General features: G+C 37.6%; 1 protein-coding gene across 3 annotated transcripts; it reads left to right on the forward strand.

Annotated features, from left to right (window-relative positions):
* The first annotated feature begins 388 nt into the window (after positions 1 to 388).
* Positions 389 to 27,930, forward strand: si:dkey-71h2.2 (low density lipoprotein receptor adapter protein 1). 3 transcript variants are annotated; one of them, XR_008649235.1, is made up of 10 exons: positions 389 to 621; positions 12,188 to 12,330; positions 14,224 to 14,336; positions 20,854 to 20,968; positions 21,223 to 21,295; positions 22,044 to 22,121; positions 22,606 to 22,730; positions 23,070 to 23,104; positions 24,310 to 24,388; positions 25,095 to 25,163. XR_008649235.1 is itself a non-coding variant. In XM_033991045.2 (10 exons), the coding sequence occupies exons 1-10, from the start codon at positions 537 to 539 to the stop codon at positions 25,133 to 25,135; spliced, it is 837 nt and encodes a 278-aa protein (XP_033846936.1). In that variant the 5' UTR covers positions 389 to 536; the 3' UTR covers positions 25,136 to 27,930. The 3 variants fall into 3 exon arrangements, 2 of the variants coding, with proteins under 2 accessions (XP_033846936.1, XP_055088186.1); XM_033991045.2 differs by having other exon boundaries at positions 24,360 to 24,388; positions 25,095 to 27,930; XM_055232211.1 differs by lacking the exon at positions 24,310 to 24,388 and having other exon boundaries at positions 25,095 to 25,761.
* Positions 27,931 to 27,953: the final 23 nt, after the last annotated feature.

Consider the following 27,953-nt stretch of genomic DNA (forward strand, 5'->3'; position numbering starts at 1 on the left):
TTGTTGAAGCTAAATGATAAACTGTAGCTCATGTCTCTTAGGAAAAGAAATATTAATAGCTTGGAATTTAAAGGAAATGATTAGGCTGCATTGAAAAAACATCAATGCAACTATTTAAAGTCTGACTTAATAGGCATTCATTTAGGCCATATAGTGGGCCTTAATCTAAAATTTAGACCTATTGAATGTCTCTTGAACGAGAAGATTGCACAATAAGCTCAGCCTAGTGTTATTGGGTAAGGTTGCCCCTAGAAAATAGATGACTTCAACACGAAGCCCATCCTACGGGTGATAAGACACGCCCTTAAGTTTAGGAGCGATGCTGTGAGTACAGCGGGCTGAGCTGCTCCCGCTCAGTCTCCTGCAGGATTGGACCGTGACTGCGGCTCGTTAACACTACACTGTGTCACTTATTTGGCGCATCCTCCACGCTGCACGCTGCTGTCGGGGCTCGGGACTGTGCAAAGTGGAGAGATAGCAGCGGAGACCGGGCAAAGCGGAGAGAGAGCAGCGGAGGAGAGCACACACGCCCCGGGATGGACGCGCTCAAATCCGCCGGAAGAGCCATCATCAAGAGCCCCGGAGTCCCGCGCCACACCTGGGGAACTTCCAAACACGAGAGTGAGTCAAACCTTTCCAAATATTTTTTTTTAATGAATTTAAAGTAGGCTATTTCCTTAGTAGTGGCTTTTGCTATTAGGAGTTTGGCTTACAGCTAACATTTGACTATAGCTCACAGCTTATGATCACAAAACAATGAAGCATGATTAATTGTAAATACAACATGCATTTCTATATTTCTTAATTTTACTAACAGACACTAAGAAGAACATAAGGTAACTTTTTGATCCCAAGATTTAAGCATCCTCACACTGGACAGTGCATTGTGGACTCTATGTTACCATGGTAACCGCATCAGCATCACTTGCCAGTCAAATCATCAGCCATAAAAGGAAATGGATCAGTTTGGGTGTGTTTTGGTTTATAGCTAGATATTAAGGAACTTGGTTATGACAACAGGAATAGGCCTGCATATAGCATATAGTGCTGGACTTACTTTGGAGTATTTATATATTTAGCATGTTCATATGCCTCCCCAACACCTTTAAACAGTGGTGTTAAAGTGCCATATTCCACAGAGCTGGAGCTATAGCTGGAGGCCTGTGAGTGAAGGGTCAGTGCAGTGGCCCTTGTCTCCATCAGTGCACGCTTCTGCCGGGGCTCTGCTGTCTTATTGATGTGTGAAGTGCTGTCTGAATACTCGCTCCCTGCAGCCATACAGCCAATTACTACAACTCGCACTGACAAAAACCCGAGCATGTGGGTTTTGGCTCAACCTGAATATCTGCTCAATGAATAATCTAGTGCCAGTTGGAGGCTTTTCATTAAGGTGCACTGGGATGTTCTTGTTCATTGTAATAATTGAAATTCCTCTTTAGATTGTTACTGTAATGTATTTCTGATAATGAGTTGTAATTCATGTGGATATATAGCCCTTTAGTTGAGTTTGATTGACCGTAGAGGCTCATATATTGTCACTCTAGCTGTGGAGAAGTTGTTGTTGTTTTTTTCTATATTGAAGATAAGGAAAGCTGACATTTCCCAACAGCACACTCTCCTGAAAGTTATTGTCTGTGTCACTTTTGAAACCTGTGCGTTGTGCTTTCTCTGCCGCCTTTTTTATGATTTCAAAGTGTAAGGGTGTTGACTACTTCTCAGTGCAAGGTGTCAAAACTAGTTTACGTCTGGGATTAACAGGGTGGAAAAGGTAAGCAGTCCTTATTTGTTCAGAAAGGTGAAAGATTGTCATTTATATACAGTTTTGGTTAATAATCTTTAATTTTATGGCTATTAGCATCTGATAAAACAGTTGTAATGAAAATAAGGTCCATCCGGAATTGTGGGCTACATTCAAGTTGAAGGCTGATGACTCTTAGTAGTAGTAAGTAGTAGTTAATTGATTGTTAATAATAATAATGATAATTGCAGTATCTAGGCTAAGTTTGGCATTGCAATGATGTGGCATGAACTTGAACACTAGTGTGAATTTCAAACTTCGCTTCAATACTGATATATCATAAATGCATTGATGTACTGTACCGTGAACTCTAGGCATCATTACAATTTAAAAATTATAATCCTAAAGGTATCATATGATTTTTTAAAACACAGAATCATAATTGTTATTGATTTTACCATGGGAACCAGCTATACATTTTCTTCTGCTTATCTGGGACCAGGTCACGGGGACAGCAGTCTAAACAGCGACTCCCAGACTTCCCTTGCCCCACAGACTTCCTCCAGCTCCTATGGAGAGACCCCAAGCCTTTCCCAGGCCAGCCAAGAGACATAGTCCCTCCAGTGTGTCCTGGGTCTTCCCCCTATGGTTCCCTCCCCGGGGTCATACTTATGAAAAACTTTAAAGGTGTTAATACCACTTCAAATCTAGTTTTAGTACTTGCTTTAGCAATGACTTGTGTCAAATATCTCAAAAATAATACAAAACAATTTGTTTGGTAGAGTACAAAAAAGCTGACCATGGACATTTGGGTTGTAAGAGCACTAGATCAAACTGGTATCTTGATTTACTAATGCTAAGGTAATACACACAAAATGGATTTGCGTGGGGGATCACCAAGATGCCATGCAGACCAGCGTAGGGGCTTATAAGGATGTGTGGACAATAAGATAACAGCTATGTTCTGGTCATTTTGGTTAAGGCCACTTCTAATCTGTAGCCTTTCTCACAAAGGAATGTGTGACCCCCACTCTGAGAGGGTTATAAAACTCTCACCTTATTTGACATTGCCTAAAGTTTCTTAATGTGTAAAGCCTGCAGATCAGAAGAGGAGCCGCCTTACACACACATACATTGAAAGACACTGTAAAAAGCTGTCAACATACACATCCCGGGGCTCTCCACCTGTCCTTTCCGGAGATTCCGTTGTTTCATTGTTCACTTCACCTGTGTAGAACCCATTAAAACCCTTCTGACTTTATGTTTCAGACTTGGTCCTCTTTGATTCTTACACCAGAAACAAACATTTTTATTATTGTGGTGCACCCACTGACGTGTACTGTATTCCCTCATGGTCTGCCATTGTCATCTGTTGAGGTCAAAGGCAGTGGATGGTACAGAAGAGCACACAGCAGGCGCCCAGGGAATCAGCCTTCACCTTGGATCCTGTCTCCGCTCCACAGACCCCACACTTGACCTTGCAAGGACGTAGTCCACAGTGTGCACCACTTTAAAAGCAGGCTTTGGAACAGGCCCAGGAGCAAAAGGACACCTGCATGAACTGAATAGAAAATTGCAGTGTTGTCTTCACAACAGCTTTAAGATCACTTCTGAAGCTGTCATGTCTGCTCCTCTTGCATCTCTTATCCCCCCTTGATTCTCCTTTGGACTGGTTGACCTTTTGATATGATTTAAGAGTCACTTGCTGGGGACAAAGAGTGAAGTAATCATGCATAGACCAGATGCACTTATAAATGTTGATCATTTCTGCCTTTTCATTAAATAATCCTGATTTCCATTACTGGCAGAAGTAGTGTTTTTGTTGTTGAGGGACTAAAAGCCTTAGCCTCCCTCGTGTGCTCTACCAATGACTACAATCACTTGCAGACTGCGCCCCCTACTATAGAAACTTTGCAAAGGTTTAAACTGGTAAAAAATCTGAAGTAAATGTTTTGGAGTGGGCTATGACAACCCACCAGGCTGAATACAAACCAGCAAACTTTCAGTTCCCCAACAAAAAACTCTTAACTTTCAATTAACTTTAAAAATAAAAAGTACATTCACAAATTTAATCTGAACTGACACACATACACTATTTATAAGACTGCACTACTATGCTGCATCACTTACTCCACCGCTTTCTTGTTTGATGCTAACTAACTGCTGTTTAAAGTGTGAATGTCAAAACATGGCCTCTCGTGTGTCACTGCAGGCGTGATCTGAAATTAGTGGTCTGCATTGACTTGTTGTTCTCGTTGCTCTCTTAGTCCTGACAGCCGTAGGCTTGTATCAGAGCTGACAGGGGCTTGACAGTGTGACATTCAGGAGGGGGCTGGGAGGGGGTATGGGTTAGCCTGGGACCATCCAGGAGCAATTATCTCGAGATGGCTCGTTAAGACTCAGCCGCCCGTGAGCCACAGAGAGATGCCTGCACATGAAGCAAGGCATTGTGGGAATATAGCACATAATAGAGGAGAGGATGTCAGCTGTAGAGATGTAGCTCTGGATCTCTTATGGGGGGGATTCCTGAGTTTAGTTGATAGAGACAAGGAGAGGATGATAATTGGTGGTGATGTGTTGTGATGGGGATGGGGGAAAGCACCTTTTGATATTGGGGTTATCAGCTTGTTATTGTCAAACGTTATTGTGCCTTACTTTATTAATAATTCATCTCCTTACAAACTGGAGCCAGCACAGAAGGTATACCATGTTGATGGTCTTAAGGTACTTTATTGTTGACGTTAGCAATGTTACCTCTGCATTTTACACATCCTTTATTACAGCTGGGAGCCCTGTGCAACTGTAGTACAGCACTGGCTCGGGTACCCTTCTCCAGATCTTGAGCCAAGTTTATTGTACTTGGCCGGTCAAATTTATGCCCTAAGAGCTGCATTTACAGTATATGTGTACTGAGGCGAGACACATTTTACCGTCTATTACAGCCCCTTTAAGCAGAGAACAAACAATAATGGTAATATTACTGGTAATTAAGGAAGATTTTTCTTGCATTTTAGTCTACAAAAATCAAACCAAAAGATATAACCTTGACTAAGTGCACGCTTAGTTTATCTGCAGTCCGTTACGCAGTGATTTCACAGGACAGATTTCTCATCTTTACTCTGCATAATTCACGCTCACATCCGACTCAGACTGAGCAGAGATGTAGCGATAAAGTGCTGCTAATGAGTTTTCACGATGCTGGGAAACCTGTCCGTGTCCAATAGATTTAGTGTTTCAGAGATCAGCAGATGTCTCATGTGCACAAATCACAAGCAGGTTTGATGGATGCTGGTTCAAGGTGAGATTTACTTTCAACTCCATGGGAAATTATGCTTTCAAGTCAAATATGAAAGGAAACCAACTTGTTTATTTAATGGATGTCAAGGGATATACAGAGGAGTAGTAGAGTGTAATGTAATTTATCTATTGAGCCTGAGCACTATGGAAATCTGGGGGCTGGTGCTGATAACTAAATTGAGAGAGTTGGAAATGCAAATAGATAATATTTAAGTTAAAAAGTTAAAAACATTTAAGTTAAATGTTGGGGTTAATAAATAGTGTAGATTATATACATAATTTGTATATAATTAATTCTTGAGCCTGACCGATATGGAAATCTGGGGACTGATGCCGTTACCTACACTAGTGGAATTGGAAATGACACATTGGATAAAAATAGGCTATATGTCATCTTATGTTCAAATTAACTTATATAATATCTACAGAACCATATCTACAAAACACAGCTTGAAAGTATTTGCATGTTCTCAGACTGAATCAGGTTTATAAATAGTTTTTCTTACACCATTGCACAAATAATACGCCACCTTACACTTTCACTTGTCTGTGCCTGTTACTGTTGGAGTGAGTGTATTTTCCTCTCTGTCACATTGATTTTAAAGCCTGAGCCTGGTGTTATTAAAGCTGCAGCACGTCATATTCTCTATTGATTTTGTCCATGGTCCTACTGGGAGCTGTGATATATGGCTGCTATATAACACATTTCATGGCTTATATGTTTTTGATATGCCATTTATTTTTACAGCATCTTTCAGTTTATGAACTGTTAACCAGGGCCATTCACAGATCTCAACAGTTTTTGAGTCTGTGTTGGCCTATAATGGTCCGGGATACTGTTTTCGGCATATCTCTAAAGGGAGTTTGACACCAACAAGCACAAAGCAAGTTATGCAACACCAGGAAATGTATAGGACCTGTCTCTGGAGTGTTCACACACAGCTCTGCAGGCAAATATAATCTCCACTGTCTGGAATCAGGTGTGCAGTTTTATATCACAGTCCACTTACATTATGTATTTGAGATCAAAAGGTTTTGTTGGCTGTAACATTGCTTGTGGCTTAAAGAGCTTCACTAAATACAATTTAAAATGTTTGCTATGGCTATAGATAATGCACTTTTGGAGATGATCTGAACACTATTGTAAGATTGGACTTGGCAGAGGCAAAGGCTCACTTTAGAGGTAGAGATGGGCTATATGGCAAAAATAGGCAATTTCTTAAAGCCAAGTTATTATTTAGATTTGATCATGAAACTTTTTGTTTTTCGATTGCCTTTAAAATATAGTTAAAGTCACCTTCACTGTTATTGGTAAAAACCTGCTCACCCTCTTTCCAGTTTTGTTTCTTTTATTTTAATAATTTGGTATGTTGACCCAATGACCCCCAAATATTTTACATTGTAAACACAACATATATTACCATACAATAATATAACCATTTCTATTTTCAGCCAGCCTTTTAGCTCAAAAGCATCATGCTTCAAATTCAATAATCCCTACAAACCTTGCTTGTGTTTGCCCTACCTAAGCTCTTCCATTGATTTGAGCTAGTCCAGGACGAGCCCAGTCCAGAGAGGTCAAATATCCAGCAGTCAGACACACATCCATCACTGGGCTGGACAGCTCTAAGTGCTTCATCGCATTAAAGGGGATCCTGTGGGATGCCCTCATCTCTTACAGGAGTCCAAACAACATCAGCATCTTTGGAAGGTGCCCTCAGAATGGCAAAACAAATCATTACAGCAAAGTGTTCTCTTTCTATAGCTTTGTACTGAGATTCAATATCGTATTTTCACTCACCTTTTACTACAAAGCTTTTTATTGCCTTGCCCTTAAAGATGCACTTTGTAACTTTTCCTGTCTCTTGTCTATGGAGATATTTAAGCTGTGTCTAGAATGTTGTAGTATGGCAGTAAACTAATACATGTCCAAGGAGACAAGCAAGACTAAGCCAAGGGACTGTTCTGATCTATGGACACTCATCTTCATAGTAAGTGTTTCAAAGTATTAAACTATTTGACATAGATGCTTTAGTCCTACCTCATTCACACTGTTAGTTTAAGTGTGTGGTTTTATGCAAACATGCAGCGCTGAGTCACTCTGAAAACAAGCAGGGACTGATAGCACTGCAAGTCACCTCTATTTTAGCACTCAATAATAAACTTCAGTATTTCCCATCAGATGCTAACCATGCCTTTTGAAAAAGAAGCGTAGATTGATTGAGTAAATGCATTTTTGCACATTATATAGGCCTACTGTATGGCATTTTGTAACCTTTAAACCCTTATCTGTTTTCTCTTATACAGGAACACAAGGAGAACGCACCAAGTGTGTTTGTCTTCAAACTAAACATTAGCACATTGTTTACAGTGGCTGCAGTCTTACCATTTATTTTGACAACTCTAAATGACCAAGAGCTAGATTGTTGACAACTCTTTGCCATCCTCATAATTAATTATACAAGCCCCTTCGACATGGCTTCTGTTTTGCATGATAATTACAATATACACTAATTAGCATTCAGGATATAAGACGTTTTTTACTATGCCTGATTACTTACTATCTCTTTATACTGCTTCCATAGCTCCATGTTCTTATCAGTCCAAAACAGCTTACGCAAATATGAGGTAAAGGAAGTAAAGACACATAGTTTTGTTCTGCGCCATCCAGTCCCACCACATTAATGAAGATATACATATTTTATTGTACAGGAGGATTAATTAACATAATTAACAGCAGAATGAACTAGTTATTTGAACAATTAATTAGAAAGAAAATAATATCGTGTTTAGTTATTGGTACGTGAAATAAATAAGTAAAATTAGATATACTTCATTCAGTTGTTTATCATCAATAGTAATACCCCCTATCATTCCAAATCTAAACTTCCCTTCTGTCAATGTTTTATTCAGTATTATCAAGTTTTGGCAAGTTGAATTATTCAGGGACTCTTTAGGGACCTGGTGGCATCACCTCCTTGTCCCCTTAGAAAATTATACGTTTAATGCCATACTGTTGAACATTCCAGGCAAAGCAATAATATCTCCATGGAGACAAGCAGGCAATGGAACTTTAAGGTAGATTTTTAGGTAGAGCAGACACGTTATGGGTTTGATTTCCCAAATGACTCCCCTGCCTTTGTTTGAGATGTCTTGAATTGAAGGAAGAGTGACAGACAAATGATGCGCGTGTGTAAAGCATGAACCCAACCAGACGCTTGTCCCTTTAGGCTGCCAGTCCTTTCATAACTCATGAATCATACTATGACGTTATTACACAAACAACATCTGTGTACTGTGAATATATGGCACCATAGACTTGTCAACTCAAATTGCAAATCTTTTCATCCCAGATATAATAGCACTGGATTGACAGAAATTTCAGAAATGTTATGCAAATTTTAAACATTACAGATTCAGCTAATGTGTTTACCAAGCACTTTTGCATAATGTAGTGCTAAAGTTTTCTTTCTCTCCACTTGTTTGTAAAAGTATTCAAGCTGGTGGGTGGTATTATATCACTGTCGCAGCTTCAGGTCGGTACTCAGCTTTTTAATGTTTAACAGGAGTGGTCTGGTTTGCACATTTTTCAGCTTTAATCATTCTACTTCACACTTTAGGTGCTTTGTAGTTCCCTTTGAAGCCAGGCCAAGGCGTTCAGTAATAGAATTTGCAGGTACCGCCTCCTGCTGCCGTTTGAGAGGGATGGAACAGCAGCTGGTCGCTATAGCAACCTGGACTGTTTGATCCATTGACTTGTCAAGATTGTTTTCTATGTTGTTTATAGGATTGTTTGTAATTGAATTTGGAATAAGTGCTGCTTAATGTGAGCTATTTAAAAAGTACTTACCAAATGATTAATGTTTGGATGGTTTTGTGTTTAGGAGAAATTGTGGTCTATCAGAATTGATGATGGATGGGTTGGAGAGAAGAACAAGATCTTAAAAGGAAGGGCCAGATTAACTGCCCTTAAGGCAGAGTCTGAAAGCCAACCAACCATACACCCCCACCATCACTGAAGCCGCCCACCAGCTCCCCTCAAACTGCGGCCTATTTTCTCATTCAAGGTGCTGTCCTACATTCAAAGTTCTGTTGAATGAGTGAAACAGTAAGGCCACATTCTTGAGAAGTGTGGAGGAGGAACTGCATTTTATCATACTAAAACAACCTTCCCTTTACTTCTGGCATTTCCCTTCTGGCATTTCCCTTTAAGCATTATGAACATTTGAAGGTTTACATATTGCAGTATTTGGGAGATGCTTTCCCCAGATGCCCTTCCGACATTTTAGTTCAGTTCATTTCATATGTGTTGGATGGAATATATGTTACCAATTACTTACAATACAATTCTAAAGTTACAAAAGCCAATTCTCAACATATCCTGTACATAATTGAGTACATGTATATGGCACTATCCTTACACTTATCCTTCCTTAGAATTTTAGGGGTCCATCTTTGTTCATGGTAAATCTGGAAAATGTATAGGTTTAAAAAATCAAGAAGAGGATGTTTTTTCACCACGTCAGGACTATGCACCAGACCCGTAAAGAAACACTATATTCCAGAACAAGAACAGGATTGAATAACTCAACAAAAATGTCAGATTGAACCTTATTTGTGCATCTTCAAAATAGTTTAGAGAAAGGATACAAAGCTCACAATAACACTCCATTCTATTGTTTGTGGCAGAACACATTTCGCCTGGTCCAATTCCTGTGCAATGAACAGAAGGCCCATGGAGCAGAGGGAGACAGCTGGTGATCACTGCATGTCGCTGAGGGGGACCAGAGAAAGAAAAAGCTGCCTTTCGCACTGCAGTCAGCTCTTGTGAATACCAGATGTTTGTAAAGCTATGTTATTGTATAGTTCCATAGTAGGATGTGTCTGCGTGAGACCATAATGAAATCAGGGTGCCTTCAGCTGAAGTGGAGGTGTGAATCGTTGCCTACCGTCTCAATATTAACACACGCCATCAGAGCAGCAGGGCCCCTCTCCCTAATCCTGTCAGTGCTTTTTAAATGAAATCACCTGCTGCTGTGCCTCCCCACACTGTACACAGGTGGGCTATACAAACAGACATAGATACAAGATACTGCTGCTAGTGGATATTTGCAGATTAATGTATTTATTTTGACCATTATTTACCATGTAGGTCCATTAAAAACTATAATTTTCAAGATGGAAGGCAGGAATAATGCACTGTATGTTCATATGACAGACTCAAATGGAAAATCCTTAAGATGGGTTCACTAAGTTCTGCTTGTAATACAGTTTAGTATCACTACTAATATATCTAACTATAGTACATGTATATATTACTACTATCTCACTACACCATACCAAAATCTCCCAATTAACTACCAGCTGCTCATTTCAATTAAACTCTATGGGTCTGTGGCATGTTATCTAAATTGCAGCTTGTGCTACTTCTTCCACCAGACAGGACTTATTTCTTTTGCTGTTGGTAACACAATTATGGTCTGCTTTTTAATCATTAAGTGCAAACTTCTACTACAAATACTATTGGGTAATAGAGTAGTATTAAGAGTAATGTAACTTAGCCAGTAAATTCTCTATAGTATAATGTATTGTGCCTCCCTTCAGCCCAGTTCTCAGTTCAACATGTAAATCAGAAATGCAGCCTCATTCCTTGCGCAACTGTCCTTTCTATCTTTGGACCCCAGCCGGACTCATTAAACATTTAGTTACTTCTTTTTAGAGAGAAATACATTGGAAACCCTGCAGCAAAAACATGGTTAGTCTTAATAATTCATCTGGTTGAGTCACAACATGGACAATGCGTATTTGACCATGATTTGTTCCTCCCCTTACATTTACCTTCATTTTATGTTAATCTTTATCTTAATACATACATACATACATACACACACAAACCTCATCTCTGACCTTTATAATTAACACATGTGCTCCACGGGAATAAATGAAGTTTCTAATTGAATCTCGGAAGAACAATTAGGACCATTTCTTTGCACAAACACAACACAAGGCTTCATCGTATGCCTGTGGCTCCCCAGCACGCATCCACAGCCACATTTAATAACATCAAACGGTGTCTCTGGGTTTGAAGCAGGCCCCCGTTGTGTGATTGAAGATGGTTTAATAATTCAGGGCTGTTGGAAGCTGTGTAAACGCTGTCAGGCTCTATACAGCTGCATTGGACCTGCCAATAACAGATGGTTCGGTCCATAGAGGGAACTAGCAGAGGATTCGACTCTGACAATTTGTGGCTTTTATCCTGTGCATTCACTTCCTTAAAGAGTGAATGTTGTGAATGTGGCTTGTCAGTCTAAGCCTCTCAAATGAAGCCAATAATATCAGTGAGTACTTGAAGAGAGGTACTCAAGGTGATGGGATATTTTAGGCTTTGAGTACAGTAGGCTGCTAGAGGAAGGCTAAGTGCTAATGGAATTCTCAACAGGACAAACAAATCTGCTGGTGTAAGCTGCACCCCACTAAGAACAAAACACTTGACTCTCTTGTATTGTGGGTAATCCTGATATTATGGACACACTGTAGTTTGTGATGTTAATGAAAACTGAATCTTTGTGCCATCATCTTATAACTCTGCTATACTATGGTAGAAGCTATAGGCTATGATTTGAGTTTAAGTGACAGATTTTCAGAAATCACCTACACATTTCCTTTGTACTGGCTGTGATTTATACTGTAAATCTTCTACAAGACTCTTGTCATTTCCTGTGCTTCCATGCTTTTGTTTTTATCTCAAGTGCTTCTATTCATAGGCCTGTCTGCTTACTTGTGATGTTTTTATGCCAACTTTGTGCTGCTCAAAGCTTTGTAAACAACGTGCTTGAAATAGTTCATGTGTTTTTGTGGTGTCTTATTGTTTCTTTTTCTTCTGTTAGTGTGTGCAGTTTGCCATACATTATAATAGCAATATACAATCATTCTCACAACTGTACTGTATTAAATCCTCAATGTCTGTGCAAACCAGTCAGTAATTTTATCTTTTCAACAACAAATTATTAACATAAATAATCTAGACATTAAGTAAGAATTTAACACAAAATAATACTCAAATTTCTTCATGGGAATGTGCCAATGTTAGTAAAAGAACAATGTCCTGAGCAATTTGGTTATGTTTCTTGTTTGTTCTTTTTGTCTAAGCAGAGCTGCCGGAGAACTGGACTGACACTAAAGAGACTCTCCTGGAGGGTATGGTGTTCAATGTCAAGTACCTGGGTATGACTCTGGTGGGACAGCCCAAAGGAGAGGACATGGCCTCTGCAGCCATACACAGGATTGTGGCCACAGTGAGTCAATCATATGCACTATATGGAATATTTTTACTTTTAGACTTGCATTATTTATTTAAAGAAATACTTAATAGTGCGTAGTTATACATTTTTACACTTTGGACCCATATGAAAACGTGAAGTAGAAGACATCAATTACACAGATTCTTTTTATAGACTGTCCCTTGTGGATTTGACTGAAATGCCACCCTCAAACTGCAATCTGCTCAATCTGGTGAATTTACTGGAGCTAGCAAATGTAATGTAAGGTGCACTAAGTGCAACTTTTCTGGTTATGGAGATACTGTTACTGTTTTGCATGATGAAACCAGTATATATACATATTTTCAAAACACCTAATTGAAAAAGGTGTATGGCAAAGCACTAACATTTCCATGGTGACAAAAAGGTGACTCTCTACCAGAAAAGTTACATAGTGCACCTTTACGAAGTGTGAAATGTTAAGATCAAGACACATACTATTATGTATGTATGCAAAAAAATTGTAACTCAACTAACTACAAAAGCTGAATTACAATTATTACAAAAACCAAAAGCCAGTATCCTTGAAAATGAACAACTGAACAATATCACTGCAACTTTCTCTTATGGTTGGGTAAAGACAAGACCCAAGGACCAAAATGTTAGACAGCGACTCCATGAGCTGTATCTGAATGTGACAGATTGTTTTTTCTTCTTTGCCTTGTGGCCTGACACAAATACACCAGTGAATGTGGTTATCACCATCACATAAATTAGCTGCCACAGTCTGTCTTCTACTGTAGACTACGATGTCACTTGTTTTAAGTATGGCACATTTCGCTGTTCTTCTCCAGGGCATTAAGGCGGCGTCCTTGAAAAGTCCTAGTTTTCTCTTCTTTTGTTTCATTTCATTTCATTGGCAGCAATTTGACTAGAATTTTTATGTGATAGCATAAAATAATGGTAATAAAGTCTTTGTGCCCAAGACAAATTTCTCCTGGTGTGACAATAAAGTTTATCTTATCTTATCTTAAATGTACTAAGATACTACTTACTTTGGGCTACTAGTAACTCATTTTCAATCCAGTATGATCAACGTTATACATTTTGTCAATGTCAGAAACCAGGGGCCACACAGACGGCTTGAGTGGAGAGAAAGGCAGGTCTACCTCACTTACAGTTCATATCAATTAGAAAAGAAGAAGATGTGCTGTGCAATTAATCAAATCTAATTGAGATTCAGTCATTAATCGTCAGTCATAAGCTTGGGTCGTTTTAAGTGAGAAGTCTACAGCCAGTCCTCTGTTAAATGGCAAGTCTGTATGGTTTATGTTCAGGAAATTAATGGTGAAATCCATATTTACTTGACAAAATAAAATTGAATCATAACTTGTGATTGATCAATATGACAAAGAAAAACCCAATTATTTTTGTTGTAATATCGCCCAGCTCGTACTGTGGAGCTCTGCCATATAAAGTGCCAGGCAACAGATATGGACAGCGCAGTAAAACTGTTTCACTGACAGGAGAGACCAAACCCACAGGAGTTCAAATTGTGTTGAATTGCCAAATCTTTTTTTTCATTATCAGCTAATTGCGTACTAAAGAGGTCAACAGGCGTTTCCACAGACCGCTAGCTCAGCACCACTGTGGCATTAATGTGTTAGCGCAGATGGAGCAGAGCAGCAGGGGGACACACTGCCTGCCAGATCCAACCTCAAACTTCATTCGGCCCACTGGTCTCCCACTGTCACTTTTCATAAATCCAACGCATTTCTGGGACATTCGCTCACTGGTTGGTCCTCAGTGGCTACAGACACAGTAAAGACATTACTAATGTTCAGTAGTCATGATTTCCTGGATTATACCTAAAGCTAGTATTAAGACGTGATGTGTGTGAAGATGTGTGTTTGTATTTGATCTCCACAGGCCCGAGCCAGCGCCAAGAAGTTCAGAAAAGTTACACTTACAGTTTCACCCAAAGGCATCGTCATCACGGATACAGAGACCACTGACCTCATAGAAAACGTCTCTATTTACAGGTAAAGTATTTTAAGAAGGTTTTCTACATATGTAAGAGTAGGCCAATAACACATTTTGAATTGAAGAACATTTAGAAACTATTATATTGAAACTAATTTATTCCACTGACAAATGATAAATGTATATCGTTAAAAATATGTACTACAGGAAAATAAATAAAGGTTTCCTACTAGTACTAAGAAAAAGAACTCACAATAAATACTAACCCCCAGAAGTTGATCTAGTAATTATTGTGACAGGCCTTTATACATTTTAGATGCTGTGCAGACATATAAAAAACTTGCCTCAGAAAGGCTACCAAACTGATCTTAGACTATATTGCAGATGAGGAAAAACACTACTATTAATAATTAATATAATAATACATTTTATTTATAATGCACTCTTCATTCAATAGAATCTCAGAGTGCTACAATAAAACAAGAACTTACTACTGCTATACTAGTCCTGTGTGTCTATAAACCTATACCCCTCATCTTCAAACCTGCATCAGTCCAGTCTGTTTATTCTTAGGTTTAATATGGCTATTTTTGTCCAGTCTTTTATGTTGGATCAGTGTTGTGTCAAACCAATAACACGAGGGCAGTGAGGGATGCTAGGAAGCTGGCCTTCGCTTGATAACCTTTCCCAGCAGTATCTCCATTGATTCAGTTGAACCAAAGGCGCTGCAGCATGTTGTGTGGTTGTGTGGGGTTGCTTTCTCTTTTCTGGAGATAGCAGCCTCCCATAATATAGAGCTGGCTTTGTGTCATGGAGACTCACCGGCTCACAGTGTAAACATCATACAGCTGGCCACACTTTACAGGGTTAGGGAATCAGTGGTGCTTTTAAAGTCTTGTTTTTCGTATTAGATTTGGTAGAATTTAATAACCATCATATTGAAAAAAATGCTGATCTAGATTTGTTTATTTATAATAGATCAAGACAAAGATTAACATATCTATGGGTCCTGAAAGTGTCACCTAAAACTCATGAATACAATGTACATCCAATGTACACTTAAATATAAAATAACAAATGACCGTGATTTTTATTTTGTGATTCATTTTTGCTTTAGGCTACTCTCTCTCAGAACTAGTGAATATTATGTAAATTAGAGCATAAATTGTAGAACACTGATCATTTTTTCCTATTATTTAGTTTCATACTCTTACTCTACTTATAAATAATTCTCAAACACCCAGGACTTACACCTTTGTGGATTAATTTTCATAAACCGCTTTCATTTTATCTTTATTTTCTCACCATTTGGCCTTCTTAAAGTTGTTTATAACATTCGACTAAAAACAGCATTTCCACTGGGGATTGGTTTATCCTCTTTATGATCCCTCCCCCCTTCTCAAACCATGCTTCTTGTCTTATATTTTGTGCATAATCCATTTATTGCCCATGAAACCAAGTGAAGGGTGAAAGAAAGTTGTATGGATAAACTCAGGAGGTACGCAATATTTCTGCATATGATTTGTGTTCATGTGTCAGTGTGTATGCAAATGTGTGTGTTTGTCAAGCTAATTGTGTATTCATACGGGAAGACAGGCGGTTTCCCTCGGGCAGAGCTTAGTGGAGGAGAAAGAACAAGTAAAAGAGACTTTGTGCATCGGAAAATTGGACCTTCACATGCATGACCCAGTCCCTCCTAACAAAACACACACACACATACACACAACACACACACGCTCTCTCCTAGACAATGGGAAATGCAGTATCATCCAGGATCAGTGGCATTTATGTTGTCTCTGATTGTATCCAGCAGACTCTATAAAGCTCACAGTTGTTGACAGCTCATTAATTTTGCAGCATCATTTTCAGATTATGTTATACCATGGCCCCAGTCTCAGTCAAGTGTGCAGTAGCAGGATAACAATATAACATTGTGGGTCTTCGTCACTATAAACAACTAATATAGAGCTCTTTAATGGTGTCGTGGCTAGCAATAACACCTTACAGAAAGAAGATCTGGGTTCAATAACCAGGTCACCCCAGGTTTCCCCCACCAAAAACATTCACCATAGGTAAAATCTAAGGTAGTCCTGAAGATCTGGAGATTAGTCCCTAGGGGCTGCACTATAGTGCCCACTGCTCCTGACTGGTTGCCCCAGTGGCATTGAAGGATGGGTCAAATGCCGAGGTCAAATTACAGGGACAATTAAGTGTAAACCTTAACTAAAGTCTAGCTCAAGAGCTTAATCTGAATCTTCTTAATCTTAAGTGAGCTTGGTAAAACAAAACTATAAGCTTTCACAAATAAGTAAAATAGTCATGGAAAATCTCCCTTCAAAGCTTATTTTAACATTAGGGCTAAAATGTATGTAAAATGTCTCCAACTCAAAGGTAATACATGCAGTAAAGAAATCTACAGGATGCCATTATTTAGGTTATTTATAGCAAATAACTGGTTTATCATGTAAGCGTGTAGTGTTTAGACCTTTACGAGTGATCTTTGTATTACTGTAGTTTAGCTGTGCATTGCCCATGGATGTTTATACAATTTGCCAAGTTAAAGAAATCTCGAATATTTTTACAAAATTCTTAATCCTTGTGACAGAAATGAACATAGCAACGGCTAGTGACTCAACTACCAAGAAGACATTGTGATATTTTTAAAGATTTAGCTGAGCATATTCAGGTTTTTAATATGCAGTCATCGTTCTTCTTTGCACATAAATAATCACGTCTAATTATTCCCAAAACATGTAGGTTGATCCTAATGTCAGTCAATGAGCAGAGCATGTGGTGGATCCATCTGGTTCGGTTGTTGTCATTCACATTCTGTCAGGAGCTGTGAGGGGCTGAGCTGCATCTGAATCACACAAATCAAACAGGTCACATGGGTTTGACTGACACTCTGCCTGCTCGCCGTGACAGGTTTGGGAGACGCATCACTCCATAATATTTTCCATCAACTAAATCAGATAACATTCACCATGCCCCATAGACAAAGTGTATTTCTTTTGATGACTTGTGAATTAGGTGAGGCATTTTATACGTGTAAAGAACCATACAGGCTTTTGATGTGAATGTATATTAAAATATTTTCACCGCAGCCAGCAGATCAAAGTGAAGCCCCCCTTTGGATGTGACGCTTGCTGACAGCCTGGCTTCTGTTGTTCACTGTCTGTCAGTTATTTGTATCAGATTTGTGCATCATCGGAAGGGAAAAAAAAAACGTAAAACATTTTTAGAATGGCACTTGCGAGTTAGATTGATTTGTCAATGTTTTGTGCAGAATGAATGCATAGATTGTCTTTGTCCCAACTCTGATGAATCCATGACCTTTACATTCTTGTTACTGTTTGTGTATCGTCTTTTCTCTTCTTGCCTGCTTCTTTTGCTAGTTTCAAAAGAGAAATGTTTGGAAAAAGGCTTGCAGATAAAGCAAGGCAATTTGGTGTAATATTGCATCAACACAACACAACACTGTTTTACCCATGTTGAAGGTAAAATGGAATGGTAGATTTCTAGTGTTGGCAATCAGGAGTCTGATTTGAAAAGCATTTATGTTTTAGTAATCCTCTGAGTCCACTTGAATGTTTTGACTATTATATTTTCAGTGTCTAGATGACCTTTCTCAAAATGTAATTTTGGTTTTAGTTTGCGTTTTTCTTTGTTTATAGATAAGTTGTATAGACAGATCTATAAGTTTAGTGTAGTCCCATGCACATGACTTAATACAACATTTACTGAAGGTGATTTTAGATAACAAAGAAATATGCCTTTTAATAATTCAGTACCTGAACTGAATTAGACCAACTTTTAAAATAAGCCTTAGCTGAAACAACAAATGAATGCATCCCACTCCACACTGTTATTGTACTTAAGATTTTAAACAATTTAATAACAATTTGATTAAAATTCTATTAAAAGCACAGCTCTGTGTGTGTAGTGTGAATGTTTTATTTGTGCTTAGCCGTAAACTATTGCTAACCTTCATAAAATCAAAATGTCTGCATATTCCTCGTACATCACCATAACATCTTTTTCATCAAATATTTATATCTTTATCAGTGAAGCTGTGACAGGAGCTCATAAATCTTTATAATTCTTTTGAATATGCTGATGAGAAGATCATTATTTCTCTAGTGTCTCGATCCTGTTTTCCACATATAAATAGGTCATGTCTTTTAACTTTCCCTCTGCTTCTTATGGTGCAATTAAGGGCCAAATATAAATCCAAACTGGGGAAATACTCATATGAGGGAGCGGGGCATCCTGGGCTTTGCAATGTGGGTCAATCATCAGTGGAACCCAGCAACAAACAATGTACAGTTCAACACAAGCAGAATGAACAACACCATTGAAGTGTGCATCAGAGTGGCAACAGTGAGAGCTGATGTGTCCCATATACAGGAGACACATGTAAAATTCACTATGATCTGAGCTGAGACTAAATGAAAAGAAATATGACGACAGCCTAATCTGATGATGAGATGTAATGTATATTTGCCAAAAGAGCTGATTCAAATAGAACAAACTTGCAGTATGTGTGTATTTTGTTGGTATGCAAGGTCCTCTGGAGTTTGAGTATTTGTAGTATTTGTTTAATTTTTTAAATTAAGGCACATCTAGGCCTGTCATGATAATTACTATAGTGACTTATCGTTCAACATGTTGAATGATGGAATAATATATTTTTTTCTCCATTTTATTATTATAATTTAGCTATATGGTAAGATTTGAGCTGTAGAAGGTTGAATTAATAATTTCTATGACTCATTACAGATGCAAATTAAGTACTAAAGTGTTTAGTTTTGTTGTTTTATTATTGCAGCTCATGTTTTTTTTTTTTTTTTTTAATATTGTAGATTTAGAATAGTTTTTGTGGTATCAATCTTATTGTGTCAGTGGCATAATTTGTATTAGTATTATTATTGTACTATTGTCTATATTTATTTCAACAATATTTCACACTTCAGAATGTGTTGTCGTTACACGTCTAGTCATTTCATTAATCCATTTATTCAAAAAGCCTTCTACAGTGTGTGTTGAATGTATTGACAGAGTTGTCTGAGCCCATAGTCCTAATTGTCGTGAAAAATTATTAGAAGAACCGGTAGTGCATTGAAAATTTAGGTCAAACTAAGATTTATGTGACTGAAAAGTAAGATACAGGGTTATAATCAGTTTTGCTCTGTTATCGAAAGTGTAGGTGAAAAAAAATCAACTGCTGGAGAAAATGTGACATATTTCCTGAAACAGCATTTTGTAGTTTTTGAGGTGACACATGAAAGAAAACACTGAATTTCAGCTGGTTGAACAAAATGCATATGTCATCATTTAAAGACGAGCCATCATCAGTCTTCAGAGGAAATTAAGCTCATGCTGCAAGAAAAAACTGTCCAATCCCTGTGGCTATAGGTTTGTCCTCTATAGACTATTGTTAAGTCAAAAATTGTGTCATACCATGAATATCTACATTGATGTTTGTTTATGAATGTAAATATATGGTTAAAAGGGGTATACCTGAAGCCTAGAGATTGTTTTGACTTGATAAATATGGCCTTGCAGCTGCATCTTGAATGAAACTGGAGACACAAAACTAATTGGGCATAATAATCTTTGTTAATTTTTAGATTTTGACATTATTAAAGATGTACTTTGTAACTTTTCTGGTGAGGGGTTCTACCCCTGCATGTCTTGTGGAGATATTACATTACCTAGTAGGTTTCACATTATGGCCATATAAACATACATATCTTAGATTTATCCAATTACCATTTGTATTGCTCAATCTGATGTGTTACTTGACCTGACAGGTTTACCTGCTTGTCTCCATAGACAGAAAGGTTTAATGTCATACTGTGGAACATTTCAGGCAAAGTGATAACATCTCTATGGAGACAGGCAGCTGGCAGACCCTGCACCCGAAACGCTACATTAGTCACCTTTAATTACAAGGAAAGTATATGCATAATTCAAATACAGAATACAGTGAAAATGAAACATTTGCCATCAGATCATTATCAGTCAGTCTCAAATTTTCACTAAAACTAATACAATAAATGAATGATGTTACAGGTTAAGTGGATTGAAATAAACCCTCTCCACCCAACTTTGATGAAAGCTTGAGTCATACTTTGCGTGTCGCTGCTTCTCATTAGTCTCTCTTAACTCTAGTAGTTTCAATTGTGAGTTGGCAAAATATTCATGAGGTCTCATGCTCTGTCCTTCACTGATTACCTCCTGTATGCAAATGAGAAAGTGCAAACTTCACTGTGTATATGCATATATGTCATGTATTTAGTTGTATTCACCGTCCATATTTGTTTGTTTGTAGCATGTAAAGATGTGGGCATGTTACAGCAATATTTATTGTATTGTGAATGTTTTGAAGATATGCAAAATCTGACAATCCGGTGTTTCATTTCAATTAAAAAAACGATGTAAACTGATTTATAGACTGTTGGTTGATATAATTGATATAATGTCTGAATATTGTTATCAAGATACAGCCAATACAGCCTTTTGTTTTTTACTTTTTGTGTGTGTGTGTGTGTGTGTGTGTGTGTGTTTTTGCAGAATCTCCTACTGCACAGCGGATAAAACTCAGGACAAAGTGTTTGCTTATGTGTCCCAGAGTGAGTTCAATGAGACCCTGGAGTGCCACGCCTTCCTCTGCCAAAAGAGAAAGATTGTGAGAAAATTATATGTTTATTTTACAGGACATTTTATACTGTAAATTATTATTTACGATGTAGCTCGATGTTGCACCAGTCATATTTTAAGTGGTGTTGGGCTCCATCTAGTGGTTGAAGCTGGGATTGACACATACTGCATCATATGTAGTATAGATTATCTGAATAAGCACACAGTTAAATTCAGCAAGATTTTTTTTTTATTGTTAAATACTTTATAATTTTATACTTTTTTCAATTTTTTTCTTTAAAGGCTCAGGCGGTGACATTAACAGTGGCCCAGGCCTTCAAAGTAGCCCTTGATCTTTGGGAAATTGCTCAGGAAGGTAAGCGCAAGAACTTTCCTTCTACTTACCTGTAATTTAAAACCTAAAAATAATATAATTAATGGCTAGGGTACTATGAGCTGACAGGTAATCTTGTGAGAGGGCTGGCTCCAGTTCAGAAATGCTTCAAAATACTAGGTCAGCCATTATTCGAACACTCCTGTTCTTTTCTGGAGGGTCATCTGCTGATTTTGCACTGAAATTCTTTTCCTGAGCCAGGCCGTGTACAGTGTAAAACTAATGATTTATTGAGTTCAACACTGTTCACCATGAGTATCTGCATATTTATTTACTTTAGTGTCCTGTATTAGTGAATTTTCAAAATGTAATTTTTTAGACCTATAACAACACTAGAGCATCTTATAATAGCAAACATATGGGGCGTTCAATTATTTCAGCTCAAATGAAATGCCTTGCCCAGCTGGATTGTAGCATAAACAAAGTTTATAATAATGTATGCTTTTTGGCTCTCTTTTTGTGTTTCACTTTTCATTTTCTGTTAGACTCTAAGCATCTACAAATCCAAGAAGAGGAAAATAGATTGATGTGGTATATCTGTGTTGTATACTACTTTATACAAAAAAACTAATGGGATGTTATAGTATAACACAATCGTATTTTAAACATTTTTTTACAATGTTTAAATTTAAACATTTTAAGTTATTTTTAATCAACCCTACTAAATTAAAGTTGTTACATAGATTTGACTTGTTCACACTTATATTTCTATTTTGTTATTTGTTGACAGACAAAAACAAAAAGTCCGGGACCTGCCCATGTTCATGCTCTGGGAGTAAGAGTCAGACAGAGACAACTGGTGCAGAAGGTAAGTGTCTCTGAATGTTAATGAGACAACAAGGCACCATTTTGATTTAATGTTGTGGGGGTTACAATTTACGATGTCATGATTAAGGTTGTAAACTCCCCTTTATATTAATCGTGCCTCTTTTAGAGGACAAATAACTTCACACCAATGGGCTCATTAGTCCTGGAGGGAGGAGAGCTGAAGCTGTTTCCAACAGCGCTGACATTTATAGGTCAAAATGTTTTGTCCTCATAAGGTCACTTTTGGCAAAGTGAGATCTAATCAGGCTCAGTGTGCTCCTACCTAATAGCAGACTTCTTTCAATTAAAAGTGTCCTGAAGAAGCAGTCTTTGAACCCAAAATGAAAGTTCGATGGACTAACTTTTCAGACTATGCTGCCTCAGAGAGGAGTCTTCATAGATGATTTGCACTGCAAGCAGTCTCCACTATTTAAAATATATTTAAACTAAATATCTTGTCCATGTCTTTCATGTCCAAAAAACAGAGGTACAACACAAGCCAGTACAGACAGAAGAGAAGGTGCGGAGACCCTTCTTAGCCGCTTTACTTCACTCTCCTTTACCCCGCAGTAACCCCACACGCAGAAGACCCATCAAACACGACTCATGGGTAAGTCACACAAACACCAAACACCAATTTATGCTATTTTATATTTTCTTATTTGCATGAAAAATCAATTTTGTATTTCTACTCATTTTTATGTTGTGGCATGTTGGCCAATCCTTTAGGAGATACAGGAACAGAACACTAGATGGCAGTATATAACTGCGTGAACTTAAAGAGAGACATCTCTTCTTACCCTGTCATGAGTTTTACAGTCATGTATACAGTTATGCATACAGTGTGTACATACTAAAATAGTAACTATATCCATATCCAGAAAACACTCGTGTGCAATTATTTACAATGTTCTTGAGATGGCAGTCATGGATATTGTTTTGTTGACAGGATGTGGATGACGGTCTGGAGGATGCATTTTCAAGGTAAAGTTTCTTTGTAGAGGCCTGTTGTGTACATACAGAGGTTATTGTGCTACACCAAGATAATTGATTGAAAAATATTGTTTTTTATTTATGTTTGTTAATTATAAATGCTTGTGTTTTTAAATTTCCCACACAAAAGACAGTACTGTATCACAGTCACCAGGGGAACATCTGTTTATATTGGCAAACCATTGTCAAACTGTGGTAAAATCCAAAAGTAAAATTTGTCAACTGGACAAAAAGTTGTAGGAGTGAAGCCGTTTCGCTACTCATCCAAGCTGCTTTTTCAGTTCTGGTCAGATTACTGGTGGACACTGCCTTATATCTATCTGAAGGGAGGAGCTAACTACACTGAAACTGACTGACAGCAGCTGTTGTTTACAGTTTCTGTCTGAAGGCTAGGTCTGTTGAGCTGTTTTGTTTACTTTGTTTGCTTTGGGTCTGGGGATGGAGTTGTAGATGGGAGAAAGATGGACAACTCCATCCTGCTAAGTATGCTAATTATGACTCAGGCACAGTGTACACTCAGTGTAGCTCAATAGACCTAGCCTACATGTAGAAACTGTAAACAACAGCTGTTTCCAGTTTCAGTGTAGTTAGCTCCTCCCTTCAGATACATATAGGCAGTGTCCACCAGTAATTTGACCAGAACTGAAGAAGCAGCTTGGATGAGCAGCGAAGTGTTTTCACTCCTATAACTTTTGTCCAGTTGACAGATTTTACTTTTGGCTTTTACTATGGATCAGACCTGGACGACTGAGGGAGCACACAGACATTGGCAAACTGAATTCAATAGAATGACTGAATATCTATACTGGGCCTGGCCTGTTGGAGACATTGTACACTCTCTTTAACAATCATATAAACACAAATGATGACATTAAATTATGGCATTTTGTTGACACTGCATACAATTTAATCATCAAATTACACAGTAAATGTGTGTTGCCTTTTGGCTTAAAATGTATCATATTTGGTGAAGAAACTTTCACTAATATTACAACACCTGTAGGGGTCAGTAGCATTAATTGAAATGTATGGTGCTTTATGATGGTTGCATTATTTCAATTGTTCACTTTATTAAAACAATGTGATAGTCAGAAGCAAAATTGCAATGCAAGCTTAGTATCTCAGTAAAGGATTTGAGAGTACATGGGTTGTCCTTGGATTTAGAGACATTTTTTACCTGTTTGTTGACTTGGCAGCACTTAACCTTTTGTCTGGAGTCACATGGTCTTGTCTGTCTCACACGCAGCAATATGGAGGTGAAGGAGATGGACACCGGTGAGTAATAACAGTGTTTTATGTGACAGCTACTGTTTATTTTGAAATGCTACAAGAAAACCAAACATGAATCATTCACTCTTCTTTTACCCTGCCCATAAATCATTCATTCATTGCACAAAAGGCTTATGTAATGTCAGGGTACAGTAACAGAAAATAGCTAGACTTGACAAGGCCTGTTATTACACCTTTGTTTTGTCCATATGGTATAATGGAAAAAATACAATTGTGCAGTGTAGCCATCTAAGTATATAGTTAATAAAACACATATATTTGTTTTAAGGTTGCATGCCACGCCAATCACATTATTTCATATTACCGAGTAATTCATTTTGTCCAGCTTGATTCACAATGTGTTGCCTATGTGCCTGTGTTTCATGTACATACTTTATTTACTCATTACCACTTTATAATAGCTAAGCTTTAATTAGCCATGAACATAGACTTCTATTATAATGAACAAACTATTTATTAAGAATGATTCAGGCTTAATACCTGCTTAATTAAAGGGGTTAGGAATTAAGTTTAGGGTATTAAGTAGTTATAGCCTGAATCATTCTGAAACTATTTGTTCATTGAGTCTCTGTTCGTGCTTTATTAAGTCTAAGAAAAGTGTAGTTATTAAGTGTTACCTTTATTTATTGTTAGTTCATTTGTAATATACAGAGTCATAATTGTGAACATATCCACCCTGTGCTCTTTTTAGACTGCCCGAGTCCAAACCCTGCCCTGACGATGCAGCTCTGAAGTCTCAGACGCAGCCACAAAACGCTCCTAAACCTGCACTGGGCTCATGGTGAATCTGAGGCTCTTCTGTATTCTCCTCCTGCTGCAGAAAGGCCATGGAGACTTACCCTTCTTTTAACAAAACTACTTTTCTCTGAGCCAGTGCCAGTTCACACACTCCTCATTGTAAACAGACATTCCCCGCTGTACTCTGATTCACAAACTGCAAGATGAAAGATGCTCCTCACAGTGTGTGCGATATCGCAATGGATTACTGACACTTTGATTTTTTTATTAAAGACTTTTTAAGATCAGAGTCTACCGTTTGATCCAAACTTTTGAAAACATCATCAAGGATCATTTGTAATTTAACTAGATTAAATATTTCTCATTTTTATCGTTTGTTTGTTTGATGAAGCTGCCAGATCTGTTGGAGATGTTCCAGTGTAAAGAAATAGAGAGTGAGTAAACATGAATTACTCAGTCTGGTCCCACTGGAGTTTGATTCAGTATCCACTTTCAAGTTAGCTGGTGTTTATTACTACATATATGTGGATATAATATTATGAAAAGACCGTTTACTTGCATAATTTTAGAAAACATGCTGAGACAATTGAGACTTTTCTATATTTTGCCCTTAAGATTATTTTAACCACATGTCCTCTATGTTTATTCTTTGTTTTGAAGTAATATTTTCCATAATGTTACCAATAAAACCTAATGTAAAAAGTATAATATATTTATATAAACACCTCCAAGTTACAGTACTTTCTGTATTTTCTATCAATTGTACTATTATGTGTTAATTATATACCATGAGACTAGTAAGAGAATTACTATTATCAGGTCTGTGCATTGTTTTAATATTGTTTCTTGTATCTCAGTATTACGACTCTTTTGTAGAGCTCCATCAGTCATTTAAATAATGTACGACCAAACTACTTCTTTTTTTATTATTGTCAAACTGCTCTGTGTTGCCACTCAGTAATTAGTTTAATAATTGACTCAAACGTTACACTGAGCAACTTTTACAGGAAATGTACATTCTACTCAAACAGATTACCCCCATTGACGACAATTAACTGTGTTACATGTGAGCTCCACCTCTGTTGACTCTCAAAACTCATGTCTATGTAACATTCTGGTGAGGGGTTCTGTCACCTGCCTGTCTGCAAGGATTTATCGCTTTGTCTGGAATGTTCCGAAGTATGGCATTAATCTAATCTATCATATATGTTCAATTATAAGTGTTTTGTTGCTTAAGCAATACCTTGAAAAATAATACACTCAAAGGCAGGGTCGCCTTTCCACAGATCAGACCTGTAACTTGGCATGTTACATAGTGAACCTTTAACTTCTCAACCTTTTATTTTTATCTCCTGTTAAGGACACATTTTGGCCCAGACCAGCTGCAGTGGCCCTTGCCAACACCACAGTTGGGAATAATAGTGATGAAGAGGGGGAGGCGGAGTCAGGCGATGCTGTTGTTGTCATGACACCCACTGCAGAGTAATTGAACTGCTTATCAGGTTATTGCCATGAAGCTTAAATTGTACTATTATACGAAAGATAGCAAGCAGTATGGAGTGGAATGAGCATTTCAGATCAGATCAAATAATTATCCACAAACAAGACATACTAAAAGTCAAGGTCAACAGAGGTCATGATAGAATTTCATCGACAATAACAGTATGTTCTATGGCACACTTATTTTTCTTCAATAAACCACCATTTGTCTGGTCATATATTGATGTGTGGATGATTTAGTACAAGCTTATCTATTCCAGGAGGCGTGGACACTCAGAAGTGTTATGGAAATTAGATTTGATTTACACTCAAAAATATAAAATTTGGTGTATTACCAAAGTTTAGTATTTTTCATGCAAGTGGAGAGAACCTTGCTTGTCTCCATGGAGATGTTATTGCTTTGCCTGGAATGTTACACAGCATCTCATTAAAGTTATCAGTCTCTAAGTCAATTAACAGGTTAGATCTGTGGAGAGGGGTGACCCCACTCACAGTAAGAATTCGCATTTTTCAAGTATATTTGAACAACAAAAACACCTATAATAAAATGTATGCAGATATAAAGAGGTTTGATGCTATACTGTGGAACATTCCAAAGCAAATCAATATCATGCAGTAATATTTCCATGGAAAAAAAGCAGACCCTTAAACAGAAGTTATATAATGCAAGGGCAGAATTCTACCTTGATGATAATGGCGATATTTATGACTACTTAAATTTATCTAGAAATGTCACTTTTGGGATCCATCATTGAATCTACCCTTTAGCAAAACAGTGTGTCTAAACTGCATTCATAGAAACATTTTACCATTTTATTTTTTTAAAAGCATTACAGGCAATAGTAAATTTATGTAACTGTGGGATTATGTAACCTTTTTAATTTTAATTATACCAGTGCATTAGAAAATGAACTGGCGAGTCACCCAACCTTTCTATTCAGTCAGGTTGGGCACAAGCTCACACCATATTGCATTTTGTTGGTTTCTCATCCCAAGTGCTCATGACTTCAAAGATCTGACAATGCTGATGATGGTTGCAATTCCATATGAAATTCATGTACACTCACTACTTGCTTTTAATGACTATATGGTTATCTAAAGGAATATATCTGATAGACTACTACTTACAGTTTACAGTATTTGGTGCTTAGTTTGTACTATGCAATTAGTAGGTTTTGAAAATTGTTATATTGTAATACCAGATATTTGTATATATCACATCTCCCATGTTAAAATTGTACATAAGGTATAAATATCATGGTTTGGTTTCTGCACAATAAAATTTGTATAAATATGCTGTGTGTACTTTTAT

This window comes from Periophthalmus magnuspinnatus, chromosome 24 (assembly GCF_009829125.3).
Source record: "Periophthalmus magnuspinnatus isolate fPerMag1 chromosome 24, fPerMag1.2.pri, whole genome shotgun sequence".
Classification (NCBI taxonomy): Eukaryota; Metazoa; Chordata; class Actinopteri; order Gobiiformes; family Gobiidae; genus Periophthalmus; species Periophthalmus magnuspinnatus.

Excerpts from the sequence above, each read along its gene's own strand:
- si:dkey-71h2.2 (XM_055232211.1), top strand. The coding sequence starts at position 537 with ATGGACGCGCTCAAATCCGCCGGAAGAGCCATCATCAAGAGCCCCGGA. Across the intron at positions 22,731-23,069 it reads CCATCAAACACGACTCATGG|GATGTGGATGACGGTCTGGA; the intron begins GTAAGTCACACA and ends TTTTGTTGACAG. Across the intron at positions 23,105-25,094 it reads CTGGAGGATGCATTTTCAAG|ACTGCCCGAGTCCAAACCCT; the intron begins GTAAAGTTTCTT and ends TGCTCTTTTTAG.